The 17,436-nt window shown below is 40.6% G+C and overlaps 1 protein-coding gene across 1 annotated transcript; it reads left to right on the top strand.

Moving 5' to 3' along the window:
* Positions 1 to 1,916: 1,916 nt before the first annotated feature.
* ada2b (adenosine deaminase 2b) lies at positions 1,917 to 15,834 on the top strand (the record flags this gene model as incomplete). Its single annotated transcript, XM_084049497.1, has 9 exons — positions 1,917 to 2,145; positions 3,595 to 3,814; positions 4,857 to 5,067; positions 6,468 to 6,595; positions 9,320 to 9,410; positions 12,693 to 12,801; positions 14,194 to 14,351; positions 15,230 to 15,432; positions 15,711 to 15,834. The coding sequence occupies 9 exons, from the start codon at positions 1,917 to 1,919 to the stop codon at positions 15,832 to 15,834; spliced, it is 1,473 nt and encodes a 490-aa protein (XP_083905623.1).
* Between the last annotated feature and the right edge of the window lie 1,602 nt (positions 15,835 to 17,436).

Raw genomic sequence — 17,436 nt, 5'->3', positions numbered from 1 at the left:
TGTGTGTTTTGTATGAATAAATCTGCAAAGTAACCAATTACTAAAACTTTTGAAGTAATTGTAGTGAAGCAAAAATTACAATATTTGTGGAGTAGAAGTATCAAGGATCAAAAGAATTGAGTACAACTACAGTACAGTACTTGAGTAAATGTACTTTCCACTGATTAAGTTATAGCTTGTAGGAGGAGGAGAAGAATGTGAGCTTGGAATGAGAGGAGAGAGGTTACACGGCAGGCTGGATTCTTGCTGGGAAGTGTGTTAGCAGGGTGGGGTTTGGACTGGAGAGCTGCATTTGTGTGGAATACGGATTGAATGGCAGTGAGCAGCTGATCCTTTTTATGTTCTCTGTACTGAGGATCTTTTCACGTTGGCTTTCTGTTCTGTGAATTTGACAACTTTTGTGGGAGCCATTCCTCCAGCATCGGGTCAGGACTTTGCCACAGTAAGTATAATCGCCCATGCTGTGATTTCAGGGTTCAGATACCTTCAATGATTAGTGATGATGGTGAAATTAAGTGGGTAAGTGTTTTTTTTGGGGTTAAAACAAGACGTTTTGTTAAAAGGTTAAAGCACTGACAGTATATTGTGCTAGTAATCATTGCTACAGAGTTGCTTGTTCAGTAACTGGTCTCTCTCCGTCTCTCCAGCTATTGAATAAACTTAAATACATTTGCAGTTGGGATACCAATTTTTATCCAATCAGGAAAGATAACCCATTTATCAGCTTCAAAGTTCCAGTGCTGTCTGCTCATTTCTTTGTTTAATCACTTCCACTTTCATGTTTATGATGTATTAGTTCTCTCTCCTGATTGAATTAAATTAGTGTCCTCACTATCCTGACCTATTTACTAAAGAGCTGGAGTGATGGGGAGACTGCTACTGAACAAACGCTATCAATGATTACTATGAGAAGATAGAGACATTTGACAAATACATAGTTTGTTTGGCACCTTTTTTAAGACGAGATGTTTATGATTGTTGGAAGTTGAAAGACCTGAGTGTTGACCCAAAGTAATAATGTGTTAGATTCTCACAAAATATGATGCTGTGTCTTGTTATTTAGTTTTATTCAATGTTTATGTAGGTTGCAACTAATTTGACACCAGTGTCACAGAGACACTCTTTTGCCTCTTCGTCTGTGTTAGGAGGTTACTGGTCCATATCTTAGGCACTTTCTTTGTTTCTTTACAGTGCCAAATACAACAAACTGGTTCACTTTGAACAGTCTATTAAATGTTGAAGGAGGAACCTAAGAACAGCGCCCTCCTGTGGAAGACGAGGAGGACATGGTGATTTTCATCTTTGCAAGGAGCGACCAGGCCCTGGTGCCATTCAGGTGGGCAGTGCAGTGGTGTAAAGTAACTAAGTACATTTACTCAAGTACTGTACTTAAGTACAATTTTGAGGTCCTTTTACTTTACTGGAGTATTTCCAATTATCTATACTTTTACTTCTACTCCGCTACACTACATCTCAGAGGCAAATATTGTACTTTTACTCCACTACAATTATTTGAAAACTTTAGTTACTTTGCAGATGTAAATCATTATGTTATAAAACAAACATTAATCACTTTAGCCCTATTTTATTCCTGGTCTATTTGAAAATAGCCAATCTACAAGCTCACAACGCGTCGCATCGCGACGCGTTGTGAGCTTGTAGATCGGCTATTTTCAAACATTTTAGTGCTTTTACCTATGGTACTTTAAGTACATTTAATATCAATACTTTTGTACTTTTGTACTCAAGTAAATTTTGAACACCAGTCTGTTACTTGTAACAGAGTACTTCTACATTGCAGTATTGATACTTTTACTTACGTAAAATATCTGAGTACTTTTTTTTCCCACCACTGCAGGTGGGTGATATGCCTCGTACTGGTGTGTGCTGGGACCATCGTCATGGTGTGCACCGGGATGCCAGATCCGGGGCAGAGGGAGGTGCTGATGCGCGAGGAGGCCTCCAGGCAGGTGGGAGGCTCCGTCAAGCTGACGGCGGCGGAGCGGAGGCTGGACGCCCACCTCCATTGGTTGAAGAAGCAGGAGATGGCCGCCGCTCAGTTCCCGCCAGCCATGCACTTCTTCAAGGCGAGGCCTCTCATCCAGAGGAGCCCCATCTTCAAGCTGCTGCAGAAGATGCCCAAAGGTGATTTGACCTCAGGGTCAGGGTGCTGTGATAGTTAAGATTCTTAAAAAAAATCTAAATCCTAACAGTTTTTTGAAATATATATATATATATATTTTTTTTTTAAACGATTTTTCAAAAATAGCAGATCTACAAGCTCATAGCGCGGCGCTATGAGCTTGTATATCTGCTATTTTTGAATAGCCAAAGAAATCTAAAGTGACACAGATGCGTTCCAGGTCTTAATGGGTTAAATGCACGTGCATGTCAAAAGGTTCATGTGTGTATAATGAATATGACACAAATTAATCCAAGAAAACAATTTCACTTCATCTGTTATGCATCTACAATATCATTTATGAAAGTTTCACTTTTTTAATTGTATTACGGACAAAAAATTACTTTTTGTTATGTCACTTATTTTTGCAGTCTGTAGCCTGAATCTGAGATCGGGCTGCAATTATTAAAATCTTAGCGATTATTCTATTAATTACTTTTAAGATTAATCAAATGATTGAGAATCACATTTTTTTTTAAATATATTATTAAATATTTTATATTTCGGCGAATTGATGAACCGCTGAAACCGTGGCCTTTCGTTGCACAACGGTGTCATGCAAAAATAGTTAAAATAGCTGATCTACAAGCTCACAACACATCGCTATGTGATGCGTTGTGAGCTTGTTCAACTACATATACAAAGAATATAATTGAAAAATAATGAAGAAGTCAAAGCTCTGTAATCATTGCTTAAATGTTATAGTGGTCCAGTTAAAAGTTTGTCTGCTCATTTATTTGCGTCATTACTGTACTTCCAACTTCACTTGTTTTATACTGTATTCTGTATGAGTTCTCTCTCTAGAAACGGGGAGATCTCTGTCACTGAACCAATACTCTACAGTATATCAGGGGTCTTCAACAGGGGGTCCGGGACTCCTAGGGGGTCCTCAGAGTTACTACAGGGGGTCCCCCAAATCTTTGTGTGATATGTTTTTGTTTTTTTTACATTAACCACTTGAACCCTAGTATCCCTTTTCTGAGGAGAACTTTAGCCAAAAATAGCAGATCTACAAGCTCACAACGCCTCGCGCTGCGAGGTGTTGTGAGCTTGTAGATCGTTTATTTTTGGCAAAGAGTTATAGGTGTGTACAGGGAAAAAAGAGCAGCAAAAGTTTATCTAAAACATAATTTGATACAATATAGAGTACGGGGTACCTGCTTCATCTCACTCTCAGCTAGGGGGTCCTTGGCCTGAAAACGTTGAAGACCCCTGCTCTATAGCAAGGAAAGGATTACTATCAGATTATAGAGCAATTATTTTAACAAAACAAAAACAAAATCACTTAACCTACCTTTAAATAATTACTTTATTAAATTATCGATTATTATTATTTTAGTTTTCATTGATTAGTTCGATGAACTGTTGCACCCCCTCGTCTGAGATGACATTGTGCTGCTTTGTTATAACAGGTGGCGTCCTCCACATCCACACGTCCTCTCTGGTCAGCGTTGATTGGCTGGTGAAGAACGTGACGTACAGGCCTCACTGTTACATCTGCTTCACGTGGGACCGCTCTGTGCGCTTCCTGTTCTCCAGCCGCCAGCCCTTCCCCCGATGGGACTGCCTCCACTGGCAACTGCTCCACACCTTGAGAGCCAAACTGGGCGACCCCTCTGACTTTGACAATGGGTTGAGTGAAATAAGTGTTCATAAAATGTTTGTTTTGTATTGTACGGAAGCGTATCGCTGCCATGCAGGGCTGGGCAATTAATCAAAAAATATATCGAAACCGATACTTAGAACCGATCATTTTCAACTTAATTTTGCTCAGGTTAAGCCATTAAGACCGGGAACGCTATTTTCAAAAGATTTTTATACATTTTATACATTTGAAAACTTGAAATGGAAATTGGACATTCTACACCAGGGGTCTTCAACGTTTTCAGGCCAAGGACCCCTTGGCTGAGAGAGAGAGAAAGCAGGGACCCCCATTATATATTGTATAAAGTATTTTTTATTTTCATAGATTTCATAGGCAGCTTCATAGACTTGTTTCACAGCACTGTCATGTTGGATTCATGTTAATGTGTATTTCCAGACATTTAACCATGCACTTAAACAATACTTAGTAAACCTGACCTTTCACTCTGTACTTTCTGTACTTTCACTCTTTTTTTCCCCCTATTCGGTATAGGGGGAAAAAAGATCTACAAGCGCACAACGCCTCGCAGCGCGAGGTGTTGTTGATCTGTTATTTTTGGCTGAAGTTCACCTCAGAATAGGGATGCTTGGTTGAAGTGGATAATGTAAAAATCACAAAGATTTGGCGGACCCCCTGTAGTAACTCTGAGGACCCCCTAGGGGTCCCGGACCCCCTGTTGAAGACCTCTGTTCTACACAATGAGCACTTTCTACATTTGGTACATTTTGAATACCGGACTTGTACTTCTAATGGAGTATTTCTACATTGCAGTATTGATACTTTTACTTAAGTAAAAGAAGTTTAGTACTTTTTCCACCACTGCGCAAAGGCCTGATGGCCCCAGGTAGCGAGTTTTAGGTCCACCCAATGGAGCCTTGTCTGAGGATTCCGGGCTCATACGGGACCAGATAATCTAAAATGAATGATCTGAATCTGGACATACTCATCCCTTATTGTAGGATCTGTTGAAAAGGGCCGTGTGTAGCAACAAATAATAAAGGTTTGATTCATGTTTTTTTTGGCTTTCAGTTTGATCAGGAACCTGACATTGTTCACTGAGGAGCCAGATGTTGCCTATCCCAGCCAAGACGTGGTGTGGGAGAAGTTTGAGAAGGCCTTCATGGTAGCAGCAGGCCTCATCTCTCATGCTCCTGTGCTGAAGGACTATCTCTACAAAGGCTTGGAAGAACTGCACGACGATAACGTCATGTATCTGGAACTCAGGAGCGGAGTATCAAGGGTTTGTGTTCAACCATTTTTTTTATTGTTATCTATCTATCTATCTCTCTATCTATCTCTCTACTAGTCCATGGTCATTGTCTTTAATGTCTGTGTATATTGCTGCTGTTTTTTGTTTCTACACCTATCAGGTTATTTAAAATGTTCTACACTTTACACAATAGACACACTTTATTAAATGTAGTGTAAGCGATATTTTTTTGGGTCAACTGCAAAATTGGGTAAAAAGTTAAAGCTCTATACTGTGTGATAGTAATCATTGAAAGAGTGTTCAGTAACAGGGGTCTCCCCATCTCTCCTATGATTAACAGAAAGTAAGTTTTAAGGTATTTTAGTGTTCCAGTTCCAATTTTGTGCTGCTCATTTATTCCTTTCATCACTTCCATCACACATCCTGTTTCCTGTATGAATTCTCTCTCCGGATTAGATGAAATTGGTATCCCAACCTGAACATTTATTTTATGTTTACTGAAGAGCTGGAGAAACACAGAGACCCCTGTTACCGAACAAACACTCTAATAGCAACGATTACTATCACAATGTAGAGCTATTTAACACTTATTTTAACACTACCTTTAAGTATTGCTACTTTAGTAACAGTATCTTCATATAATTGGTTCTAATGCTCATTATAAAATTGCACCACAGAGAGAAAGGCTGTCATTTCTATTAGCTTGGAATCCCCATCGATGGTGTCACTGGTAGGCAGGTTTCCGAACTGTCCACTGGAAAATGCTGCCATCTAATAATGAGCATTAGTAAGGACCAGTTATATGAAGATACGGTTGAAAATAGGTGAAGTGCTCCTTTGATCAAGCTCGGTAGCTATAAGATGTGCTCACCCACTCAAATTACATTTGCTGAACACGTTCCAAAACCTGATTCTACAAGCAGAAGTGCCTTTAATTAAAGGAGTAGTTCACCCCAAAAAAAAAACTTATTTTCTATCAATTGCACACCCCATGAAGCCTTGAATCCATGGATTTATTTGTGTTTTTGTCGGATTCCTAAGCTAATAATTTGCTTCCTGTCTCCTACCGGCTAATGTATCCGGTAGGAGACACAAAGTAGAGTCTTTGTGTCTCCTACCGGAAATACACCCGGGCATCAAATTATTGGCTTAGGAATGCGACAAAAAACAAAATAAATCCATGTATTCAAGGCTTCATGGGGTGTGCAATTGATAGAAAATAAAAAATGTTTTGGGTGAACTCCTCCTTTAAGGCCTGAGTCCGATTCTTAAAATGTTTTCTAAATCCTAACAGATTTTTGAAAAAAATATTTAAAACATTTTTTTTTCAAGATTTTTCAAAAATAGCCAAAGACATCTAAAGTGACACAGATGCGTTTCAGGTCAAGAAGGATTTGATGTAGATTCAACCAGGTGTTCTCCTGTTGTAGACGTATGAGCTTGATGGGACCATTCATGACAAGGTGTTCACTCTCAACATGTTTCAAGACGTCACGCGGCAGTTCGTCAGGGACCACCCGGACTTCCTTGGAGCTCGAATCATCATGGCCGCTCACAGGTAGTTTTCGGTTGAATTTTTTTTCTGACTTTTTGTTTTTACGTTTCAGTTTAGTTATACCGTAATAACATTTTAACCCATTAAGACCTGGAACTTTGTCATTTTTAGATTTGAGCTAAAAAAGCATTATTTTACGCTTTGGGCTATTCAAAAATAGCAGATATACAAGCTCATAGCGCGGCACCGAGTGCCGCGCTATGAGCTTGTAGATCTGCTATTTTTGAGAAATCGTGAAAATGTGTCCAAATCTTTGAATATACATATTTTTAAAGCGAACATTTTTAAATCTTTGCTTCTGGGGGTCCCTGGAACAAAATATTCCGCGGCCAAATACATATCATTTTGGGGGTCCTTGACATGAAAAAGATTGAGCACCACTGATATAGAAACATACGTTTTTCAGAATACTGTTGAGATTTAGGAGACATCGGCTTCAGGTCTCAATGGGTTAAAGCAGGTTTGCATGTTTATTTTGTATTGTTTTCTTTTGTTTAGTTTTAGCTTTTGGTGATTATTAATTTTAGTGTTAGTTTTAGTTGTTTGTAATATGGGTTTGCTTTTCAGGGGTGTGATTCAGAAAGGTCAGAGTCAGGTCATAGAGATGTGTGATTGTAGGAACTCTCTCCCAATGGAGATTCGCCCTGCTCCAACACTGGACTCTTTTAAGGCTCCCTTGAAAAGACACCTATTCTCTCAGGCTTATGGCAAATAGTTGTTTGGGTTGGTTATGTGTTTGTTTGTTGGTTGTTCATTGTTCTTGGGTTCATGAAAGGCGCTATATTAATTCAAGCTATTATTATTATTATTAGTAATCATTGCTATTACTTTCTCCAGTAACAGGGGTCTCGCTGTCTCTCCAGCTCTTTAATTAATAATAATTGATCAGGTTCAAGTTTATAGTACTCCAGTTCCACTTTTGTCTGCTCGTTTCTTTTGTTTAATCACTTCCAATTTCACTGGTTTATCCTGTATGAGTTCTCTCTCTCCTGAGTCCTGATTGATTCTCTCCGCCAGGAGAGTTTGTTTTCACTTTCTGAAACTGGGACTAACATTGGTCAAGCCTCACGTGACACGTGACAATACGGTGAAATAGTGTGATCCGATTGGCTAGTGACGTATAGCGGCCTATAAAATACATGCGTCACTTTGAAAGAGTCTGTGCCTCTTTCAAAGTGAGGTAAGACAGTTCCAACAATCCTGCATGCAAAGCAGATACTTTAATTAAGCTAAAGCCTCTCTAGATGGGAAGGCCTCGATCCTACAACTGCTTAGTTAACAGCTAAGCGCCCAAACCAGCGAGCATGATTTCGAGTTGACATGGCTGAGAAATGGACAGATAGGACACTTACACAGACAGGAGGGATAGGACGCTTACATAGACAGGACGGATAGGACACTTATACAGACAAGACGGATAGGACACTTATACAGACAGGACGGATAGGACACTTATACAGACAGGACGGATCGGACACTTATACAGACAGGATGGATAGGACAGTTAGAACATAAGAATTAGAACATTCCCAACATTCCCAACACAAGTCTGCTGGCGGAGACTTGTGCTCCGAGGAGCTCCGAGGAGCACAAGTCACTTTTTCCGCCAAGAGAGTTTGTTTTCACTTTCCGTCAACCAAGCAAACATTGGTCAGGACGAATAGGACACTTATACAGACAGGACGGATAGGACACTTATACAGACAGGACGGATTTTTTGTAAGAATTAGAACATAAGAGAACATGTTCTAATGTTCTCTTATGTTCGGTATAAAGGCCTATAAATACGTGTGTCACTTTGAAAGAGTCTGTGCCTCTTTCAAAGTGAGGTAAGACAGGCACAATCACGAAATGGCTGAGAAATGGCGGATACTGTAACAATTGGATAGGACACTTACACAGACAGGACAGATAGGACACTTACACAGACAGGACAGACAGGACACTTACATAGACAGGACGGATAGGACACTTATACAGACAGGAGGGATAGGACACTTATACAGACAGGACGGATAGGACACTTATACAGACAGAACATTCCCAACATTCCCAACACAAGTCTTCTGGCGGAGAGTTGTGCTCCGAGGAGCACTTTTTCTAGTTAAAATTGGTATCACTTAATGCACCGTTATGGGTATTTGTAGTGATCTTGGGGGGAAATGACTTCTCCGCATTTGATCCGTCCTATTAGCAGCAGTGTGCTGTTCCAATCCCCATCCATGGGATGTCTTGCTCAGAGACACCTCTTTATTCATTAACTGAATCCTGTTACTGTAAATGCAATTAGCTGTTCTTGTTTTTGTATGTTTTTTGTGGGTTTTCCTGCCTTTATTTATAGAGGGATAGGGAAAGTAGGCTGACAGGAAATGGGGAGAGAGATGGGGGGGGGGGGGGGGGGGTAGACACGCAGCAAAGGTCGTCGGGAACGGGAGTCGAACCCGCGACACGCTGTCAGGCTGGCATTGCAGCCGAGGGCCTGGACCGTCACGCTACGGCCCAGGCCCTTGTTTTTGTGTTAAAATGTTCAAGAAGTTTTTAAATCTTTGAAAAATCTTTACGTACTGTATAATGACATGGCACAAAATAGGGACGCCAGCTATTGAAAGTGGTTTGTTTCAAATAGGTTTACTTTAGGGTTGTAAAGAAGTTAGCACCAACTTGGTACTGGCTTACGTCCACAACGTCACAATGGAATGGTCTCTTCTCTCTTGTGTCCACTTGCAGGGCTCTGAGGCTGTCTGACATCACATCGGCCGTGAAGGAGGCCATTCAGATGCAGAGAGATTTCCCAGACGTCGTCGTGGGCTTTGACCTGGTAACTGCTGCATGATGAAAATGAGAAAATTAGATTACACCACACACCACTCGTCTTCATCAACGTTGCTTATTACATATGACTCAGAGCTGAAAGCACCTGGATTCTAGCCTGGGCCAAACATCTATCGCTCAGCCAAAGGGGAAATTCCCATTGGGTCATGGGGGGGGGGGGTTCCCCTTTGGCTGAGAATAAATAATAATAATAATAATAATAACGTTAACTTATGTAGTGCCTTTCAAGACACCCAAGGACACTTTACATCAAGAAAAAAAAGCTGCCAAAAGTGTCTCTTCTGTGCAGGATGTTTGGTTAGGCTTTTGGGCATCAGGCAGGGAGTAGTATAGTTGTCTTTGTGTTTCAATGTCCATGCAAATATTTTTGTTAATATTGTTTAAATCAGGGGTCTTCAACAGGGGGTCCGGGACCCCTAGGGGGTCCTCAGAGTTACTACAGGGGGTCCGCCAAATCTTTGTGTGATATTATTTTCTTTTTTACATTAACCACTTGAACCCTAGCATCCCCTTTTCTGAGGAGGACTTTAGCCAAAAATAGCAGATCTACAAGCTCACAACGCCTCGAGCTGCGAGGCGTTGTGAGCTTGTAGATCGGCTATTTTTGGCAAAGAGGTTTAGGTGTAGAGGGAAAAAAAGAGCAGACCAAGTAAACAAAAAAAGTTGAATCTGAAACACAATTTTATACAATATAGAGGGGGTCCCTGCTTCATCTCTCTCTCAGCTAGGGGGTCCTTGGCCTGAAGATGTTGAAGACCCCTGGTTTAAATGTTAACAGATATGCAGTACAGCTGTTGCTTGTGACGGAGAACAATAATATAATATAAGAACATTTCTTCTAAATCTGCTGTTTTTCCTCTTCTGGGGTTGAAAATAAATTGCCGCACCTGATTTGATATTTGCTATCTCTGTACGTTTGGTCCAATATTATGTAGGCAGTTTTTTAATAGTCCCACCGCTAATATGCTTTTATTGACCATTGTTAGTATATAGCTCTACAGGGTTTTTTTATTACATTTTTTATTAGATGCAATTGTGAACAATAGCCAAGTAAGATGATGTGTCCATTGGCCAATCATACGGTTCACTGCAGCTCAACAGTCAGTGTGAGGGCTGGTCAGGAGATGTCTATGAGCTGGTGAGCTGACGGGTGCTTTGGTTCCCTGTCTCGTCTCGTCTCTCTCTCATTACACAATGAGAGAGAGACACTATGACATCTTGTGTGTGGAAGAGAGAAGAATCCAGGCAGCATCAGTAACACCATCGTAAATCAGCAGGTTGTAAATCAGTTTCAGCGAGAGTCGGTGAGAAGAGGTCACAGACAGGGAAGAGAAGTAACAGAGGCAGTGGACTTTAGTCTCTGGCAACTTGTTTGAAAGGATTTGTACATTCTAGCAGTGGTGTAAAGTAACTAAGTACATTTACTCAAGTACTGTACTTGAAGTACACTTTTTTACTTAAAATTTTCAGTACTTTTACTTCTACTCCACTACATCTCAGAGGCAAATATTATACTTTTACTCCACTACAATTATTCGACAGCTTTAGTTACTTACTAGTTACCCTATATATATATTTCAGCCATTTGAGAATAGCTGAAATATATATTGCGATGCGACGCATTGTGGTCGTAGATCTGCCGTAGATCTGTCGTAGATCTGCTATTTTAAAAAGATTTTTAATACATTTTGAACTTGTGAAATGGGACATTCTGCACTATGAGTACTTTTACTTTTGGTACTTTAAGTATATTTTGATGCCAATACTTTTGTACTTTTACTCAAGTCAATTTTGACTACCGGACTTTTACTTGTAACAGAGTATTTCTACACTGCAGTATTGATACTTTTACTTAAGTAAAAGATGCAAGTACTTTTTCCACCACTGCATTTTAGGCAGTACCGTAAATATGCCATGTAGTTGCTCTGTCTTTATTCATTTCACACCTTCACCTGCTGTATGAAAACTTGTATATCAAAATCTTCCTCTGTAGAGTAGTTTATTTGTGCTGTAGAGTGACGTTGAATAGTCTACATATGATATCCTGAAATCTCATGTAATAAAGCAGTGGTTCTCAACCAGTGGTCCGGGGACCACCAGGGGTCCTTGAGGGAGTTCCAGGGGGTCCCCAGCTAAATGATGGATGGGAACCAAATGGACCCTTATGGGTCTGTAACTCTGAGTGTACAAATGGAACCAAATGGATCCCAACGGGTCCATTTGGTTCCATTTGTACACTCTCAGAGTTACATTAACATTGATTTTGTAGTATAAATTGGGGTCCCAGAGATAGAAATGGCATTAAATGGAGGTCTGTAGCCTAAATGCATGTCAAACTGGGGGTCCTTGAAATTAAAATGGTTGAGAAACACTGATAAAGAAAAACATCACAACTGGGACGATGATACGTCCCAGTTGCATCCATGTGATGTTTTTCTTTATCAGTTATTCTATTTATAGTGGCTCATAGGAATTTTTAGACTATGTGACAACCAGGAATAGTTTGGTGACCACAGGAGAGACTGTTGACAGCCGGAATGTAGACGGCATCCCGGGAGCAGTATGGGTTAGCGCCCCATGCTGTGTCTTCCGTGAGGAAGAAGCCCAACAAACCCGCGGTGAGGCCTTTAGGAGGGCCATTCCAGCGTACCGCAAGCGGGGCTAATACCATTAGACGGCCCAATCTAGTGGTATCGGCCCAAGGAACCATCACGCCAGAATGAAATGTTTGGATCGGGGTGGTGCACCTGATCTGGCGCAGCGCTCAAGTCCTGGACCTGGTGAGACGAAGGAGGAGCCCGGCCAGGAGACAACCCACAGAGCCTAGTCCCTCCATGTGCCAGAGCCTCCCCGAGTCCCGGCAGAGTACTTCCGGAGAAGCGGACTGCCCTGTCTTTCCCTATAGGACTGACCGTGGGTGCTACTGGGACGTAAGTCGGGGCTTGATCAACCCTGGCTGGGTCACCTGGGCGAGGGTGTATGTTGTATGTTGCGAGACCCGAAACACCCTATGACCCCAGGCTACAACACTGATGATACGTCCCAGTTGCATTCATGTGATGTTTTTCTTTATCATAGAGCCGTAAAAAATCCTCTCTTATCGGGGGTCCCTGGCATATCTTTTCAAATGGGGATCCCTGGGCTAATGTGTGTCAATTTGGGGGTCCTTGGCGCAAAAAAATGTTGAAAACCACTGTAATAAAGGAAGGGGCATTCATGCCCATTTAAATTGATGATTGTGTGATCATGGTTCCATTGTGCTTTGTAGGTCGGCAGAGAAGATGGTGAGAAAAATATCTGGTATTTCAAGGATGCATTGTCGCTGCCAGCCCAGCTTGGTGTTACACTGCCTTACTTTTTTCATGCAGGGGAGACAGGTATGTTCTCTCACTCTCACTCACACACACACACACACACACACACACACACACACACACACACACACACACACACACACACACACACACACACACACACACACACACACACACACACACACACACACACACACACACACACACACACACTAGTCATTTTGCAAGAAATTACTAATCACTAGAAGTCTTAAGTGCATTCTCTTCAGGTCAAAGTGCAATATATCAGCTACCTACTTTCTTAAACAGATGAGACAAATAGGAAAATCAAATGAGCAAGAGCTAAAACAAATAAGCGTATCAAATAAACAAGATCAAGAGCTCGTACAAATAATGACAAGTAGGCAAGGCTAAGAGGAAGGGTCATGGTAGTGTTTCCTGAAGAGGTGGGTTTTCAGCCTGATCTCTTTCGATAGATAAATAGATAGATAGATGCTTTTCACAGTGAAGAGTTTCACCAGGATCTACTGGAAACGAACCAAACCATTTGTGTTCGTCAGTGGTGGAAATTTTCAATACTTTTACTTATACTCCACTACATCTCAGAGGCAGATATTGTACTTTTACTCCACTACAATTATTTGAAAACTCTAGTTTCTAGTTACTTTGTAGATATTGATTATTATTACAACACATACATTAACCACTAATATACAGCCCTAAATACATTTCGGCCATTTGAAGATAGTAGATCTACAAGCTCACAATCGCGAAGCGACGCATTGTGAGCTTGTATGCAGTATTGATACTTTTACTTAAGTAAAAAATGTGGGTACTTTTTCCACCACTGGTGTTCGTTGGTGCACACGGCCAAGCCTGAGGCACCATGGAGAAATCAAACTCCAGTCTAATCTCTACAGTGGTGGACAGGAACTTTACAACTGCACCACCCGGACACCCTGTGCAATGAATGCACTTATCAAGAAGAATGCACAGAATTGTTAGTGGAGCACAAGTGGCCACTAACTAGTTTAAAAAGATAATGATATTAGCCATGTGCCTGTGTCCTCTCTGTAGCGAGGTATGAGGCTAATAATGTAATGATGGCACTGAATTTAGTACAGGATATGAAGCATACCCATACAAAACGCTAGTGTTGCTGCTGTTGCTTGAATGTGGACTATGTGCAGTGGTGTAAAGTAACTAAGTACATGTACTCAAGTACTGTACTTGTACTACAATTGTGAAGTATTTTTTACTTTACTGGAGTATTTCCAGTTTTCAATACTTGTACTTCTACTCCACTACATCTATATGTAGACAAATATTGTACTTTTTACTTAAGTAAATTTTGAATTCCGGACTTTTACTTGTAACAGAGCATTTCTACATTGCAGTATTGATACTTTTACTTAAGTAAAACAATGTGAGTACTTTTTCCACCACTGCTTATAGACGATGACGGCACGGACGTGGATGGAAACATCCTTGATGCCCTTCTGTTCAACACCACGCGCATTGGGCATGGCTTCGCCATGGCTCATCACCCTCTGGCCAAGGAGATAGCCAGGAAGAACAACGTGGTTTTGGAGTTGTGTCCCATCTCCAACCAGGTAACGGAGGTCTTCACCCCCAAAATGACTTATTTTTTCCCCCAATCAATTACTCTCCCCATGAAGCCTTGAGTTCATGGAGATTAGTTGTTTTTGGTGCATTTCTATGGTGAATGAAGAAACCAAAAACCAAAAACATCTGTGATGAATTGAAGTTAATAGGCTTCCAAGATTAACAACAGCAAAAAAGACAGTATATCAAAAATCTGTTTATAAACGCCCAAATAAGGCTGTCTTGTATCCAGTCATAGGCTCCAGTCATAGGTGTATAGGAGTACTTCCAAAATATCGCTTTAAGCAGAAAACTTTATTTTTAAATTCAGTATTTTCTTTGTTTTTGCATTCTTCATTCACAGTAAAAGCTTGCGACAAAAACATGTATTCAAGGCTTCACGCTGTGAGTAATTGATAGAAAGAAAGTAATTTTAGCGGTGAAGTACTCCTTCCTTCACTACAATAGAATAAAATATACTTTATTTTATTTTATGATCTGTCCTGACCTTTGTGTGTAATAATTGTTTTGTCTCTGTCATAATAATGCACATTTTTGTAGCAAGTACCACGTCACCCATTTTAAACCATATCTTCAATTCAAAATTCACTCACTTATGCTTATTTTAAGATGGCACAATTTCCTTCTACTCACTCTGCGTCTCAATGGTGAGCTATGGACAGTTCATTTGTATACTATCTGAGTTACAAATGGATAAATGACCATCGAGATGTAACTGTGAATATATACTGTAGTATTTAATGCGCGTGTGTGTGTGTGTGTGTGTGTGTGTGTGTGTGTGTGTGTGTGTGTGTGTGTGTGTGTGTGTGTGTGTGTGTGTGTGTGTGTGTGTGTGTGTGTGTGTGTGTGTGTGTGTGTTTTCCAGGTGCTGAAGCTGGTCTCAGACCTGCGTAACCACCCTGCCGCGGTGTTGATGTCAGAAGGTCATCCTCTGGTCATCAGCTCTGACGACCCGTCCCTGTTCGGCTCCACTGGTCTCTCTTATGACTTCTATCAAGCCTTCGTGGGCATCGGAGGGTTAAAAGCCAACCTGGGAACCCTGAAAGAACTGGCTATCAACTCTATCAGGTGGGATGTTTTGCTATTGTTGTTGTTCTACCTTTTAAATAAAATATATTATGTATGTTATTTATTTCAGGGAAGAGTAAGACATTTTTCAGTTGAAAATCTGTTATTTTAACACTTGCCCTATTTTGTTTTTATTTAAATCCCCTATTTTCCAAATGCGTACCAATTTGGGGATCCTTGCTACTAGTAAATAAAATGTTTAAGAACAACTGACTTATACAAAGCATGTAGCATCTCCCTGGGTGCATGTGTAGCTGAACATGTTGTGTCCCATGTAGGTACAGCTCACTGCCTTCACATCTGAAGGAAAGCGGCCTTGTGGTCTGGCAGAACAAGTGGAACGCATTCATCTCCAGCTATTCAGGACAGCCACACCACAAAGGGACTCACACACTCAGCTAGTGAAAACGCGTAAATAGGCACACCGTTTCTGTGCTTTGCACCCTGTTATCAAAATAAAAAGGCTCCAATCCACCAAGTTGCTCCAGCGCCGCCTTTATTCAGTTGTGAAAAGTGCATTTTAGGGATGGGACGATGGGGAAATTTCATGTCATGGTTATTGTGGCCAAGATTATTGCATTTAAAGTGCCAAAAGTAAAGTATTATTCAATATGCAGAATGCCCCATTTCACACGTTTTAAAAATGTGTCAAAATCTTTCTAAAATAGCCGGCTATTTTTGAATAGATATGAATAGATATCCATTACATCTCAGAGGCAAATATTGTACTTTTACTCAACAAAATATAATTTGTGAGCTTGTAGATCGGTTATTTTTGGCAAAGATGTAGAGGTGTAGAGGGTAAAAAGAGCAGACTAAGTAAACAAAAAAGTTTAATCTGAAACACAATTTTATACAATTATAAAGGGGGTCCCTGCTTCATCTTTCTCTCAGCTAGGGGGTCCTTGGCCTGAAAACGTTGAAGACCCCTGACCTACACTATAGGTGTTTTTTCATGTTTGTAGCTGGCTGTAATCTTTCACTGAAGAGCATGCAGGGCAATGCTCAAATACACACAACAGTTCTATAGTGGTAAAAAAAAAAAATAGTCAGACCTCTGTACCCCGCACGGTTTAACTGCGTCAGTGAATCTGAGACTCCTTGGACCATGTCATTCACTCATCTCTCCATCGCAGCTTCTTGCTCTCAGGAGAACCTGTTCCCCTGTCGTCAGCCTCCAGCACAGATGTACGCCCAGGCAAGGATAACTTTTATTACAGTTTGTAAAAGTGACAGTTTCATGCTCATTGTCTGATGTGACTTTAAGGTTGACATGTAAATCAGTGTGAATGCTAATGTGCACTTCATTATCATCATCAATGTATGATTATTTGTCTAATTGTTTGTTTTTAATGTCACCTTTTCTTCAATAAAGCCCTGCCAACTACACCATATGGCCTGTTCCTTGGAGGAGTTGATGCAAAAAGGACTTTAGCTTGTTATTAATTCAGTTCCTACATTGACACAATAGTATATGAGAAAAGTCATACTAAACTCGTACTGTGTCATAAAAAAATGAAGTCATACAATACTTTAGTATAAACAAAATGCCATACAGTCCTGACGTTAAAAAAATACTTTGTTCTTGTCAGCCTAAATTGTTCACAGCACAGCTATCTATTTTTATATTTAATTCTTGTGACAACCCTGGGGGTTGTCAGGGTGACTGGTGTGGTTGTCATGGTTACTGACCATGTGTCATGTGTGTCAGAATGATTGGAGGGCGGAGTGTGTCATCAGTGGAGATCTGGCCCACCTGGATTGTCCTCTATAAAATAGGTGGCTGGACTTCATTCTTGTTCTCCCTCTCACCGTGAAGCTCACTGGGAGCACTCCAGCCTTTTGGATTTTGCTTGTTAAAGAACAAGATCACTGTGGTAGAGGTTTGGGTTGTGTAGTTACCTTGTCATGATGTAACTCCAAAGGTGAACAAGAAATCTAAAATAATTGCTGTATAATAATTGAATAGAAATTGATCATTCAAAATATGCTCCTCATTGACAT

The sequence above is a fragment of the Gymnoscopelus microlampas genome (genome assembly GCF_963454915.1).
Source record: "Gymnoscopelus microlampas genome assembly, chromosome: 23".
Taxonomy (NCBI): Eukaryota; Metazoa; Chordata; class Actinopteri; order Myctophiformes; family Myctophidae; genus Gymnoscopelus; species Gymnoscopelus microlampas.
This window is presented reverse-complemented; position numbering and strand designations above follow the sequence as displayed.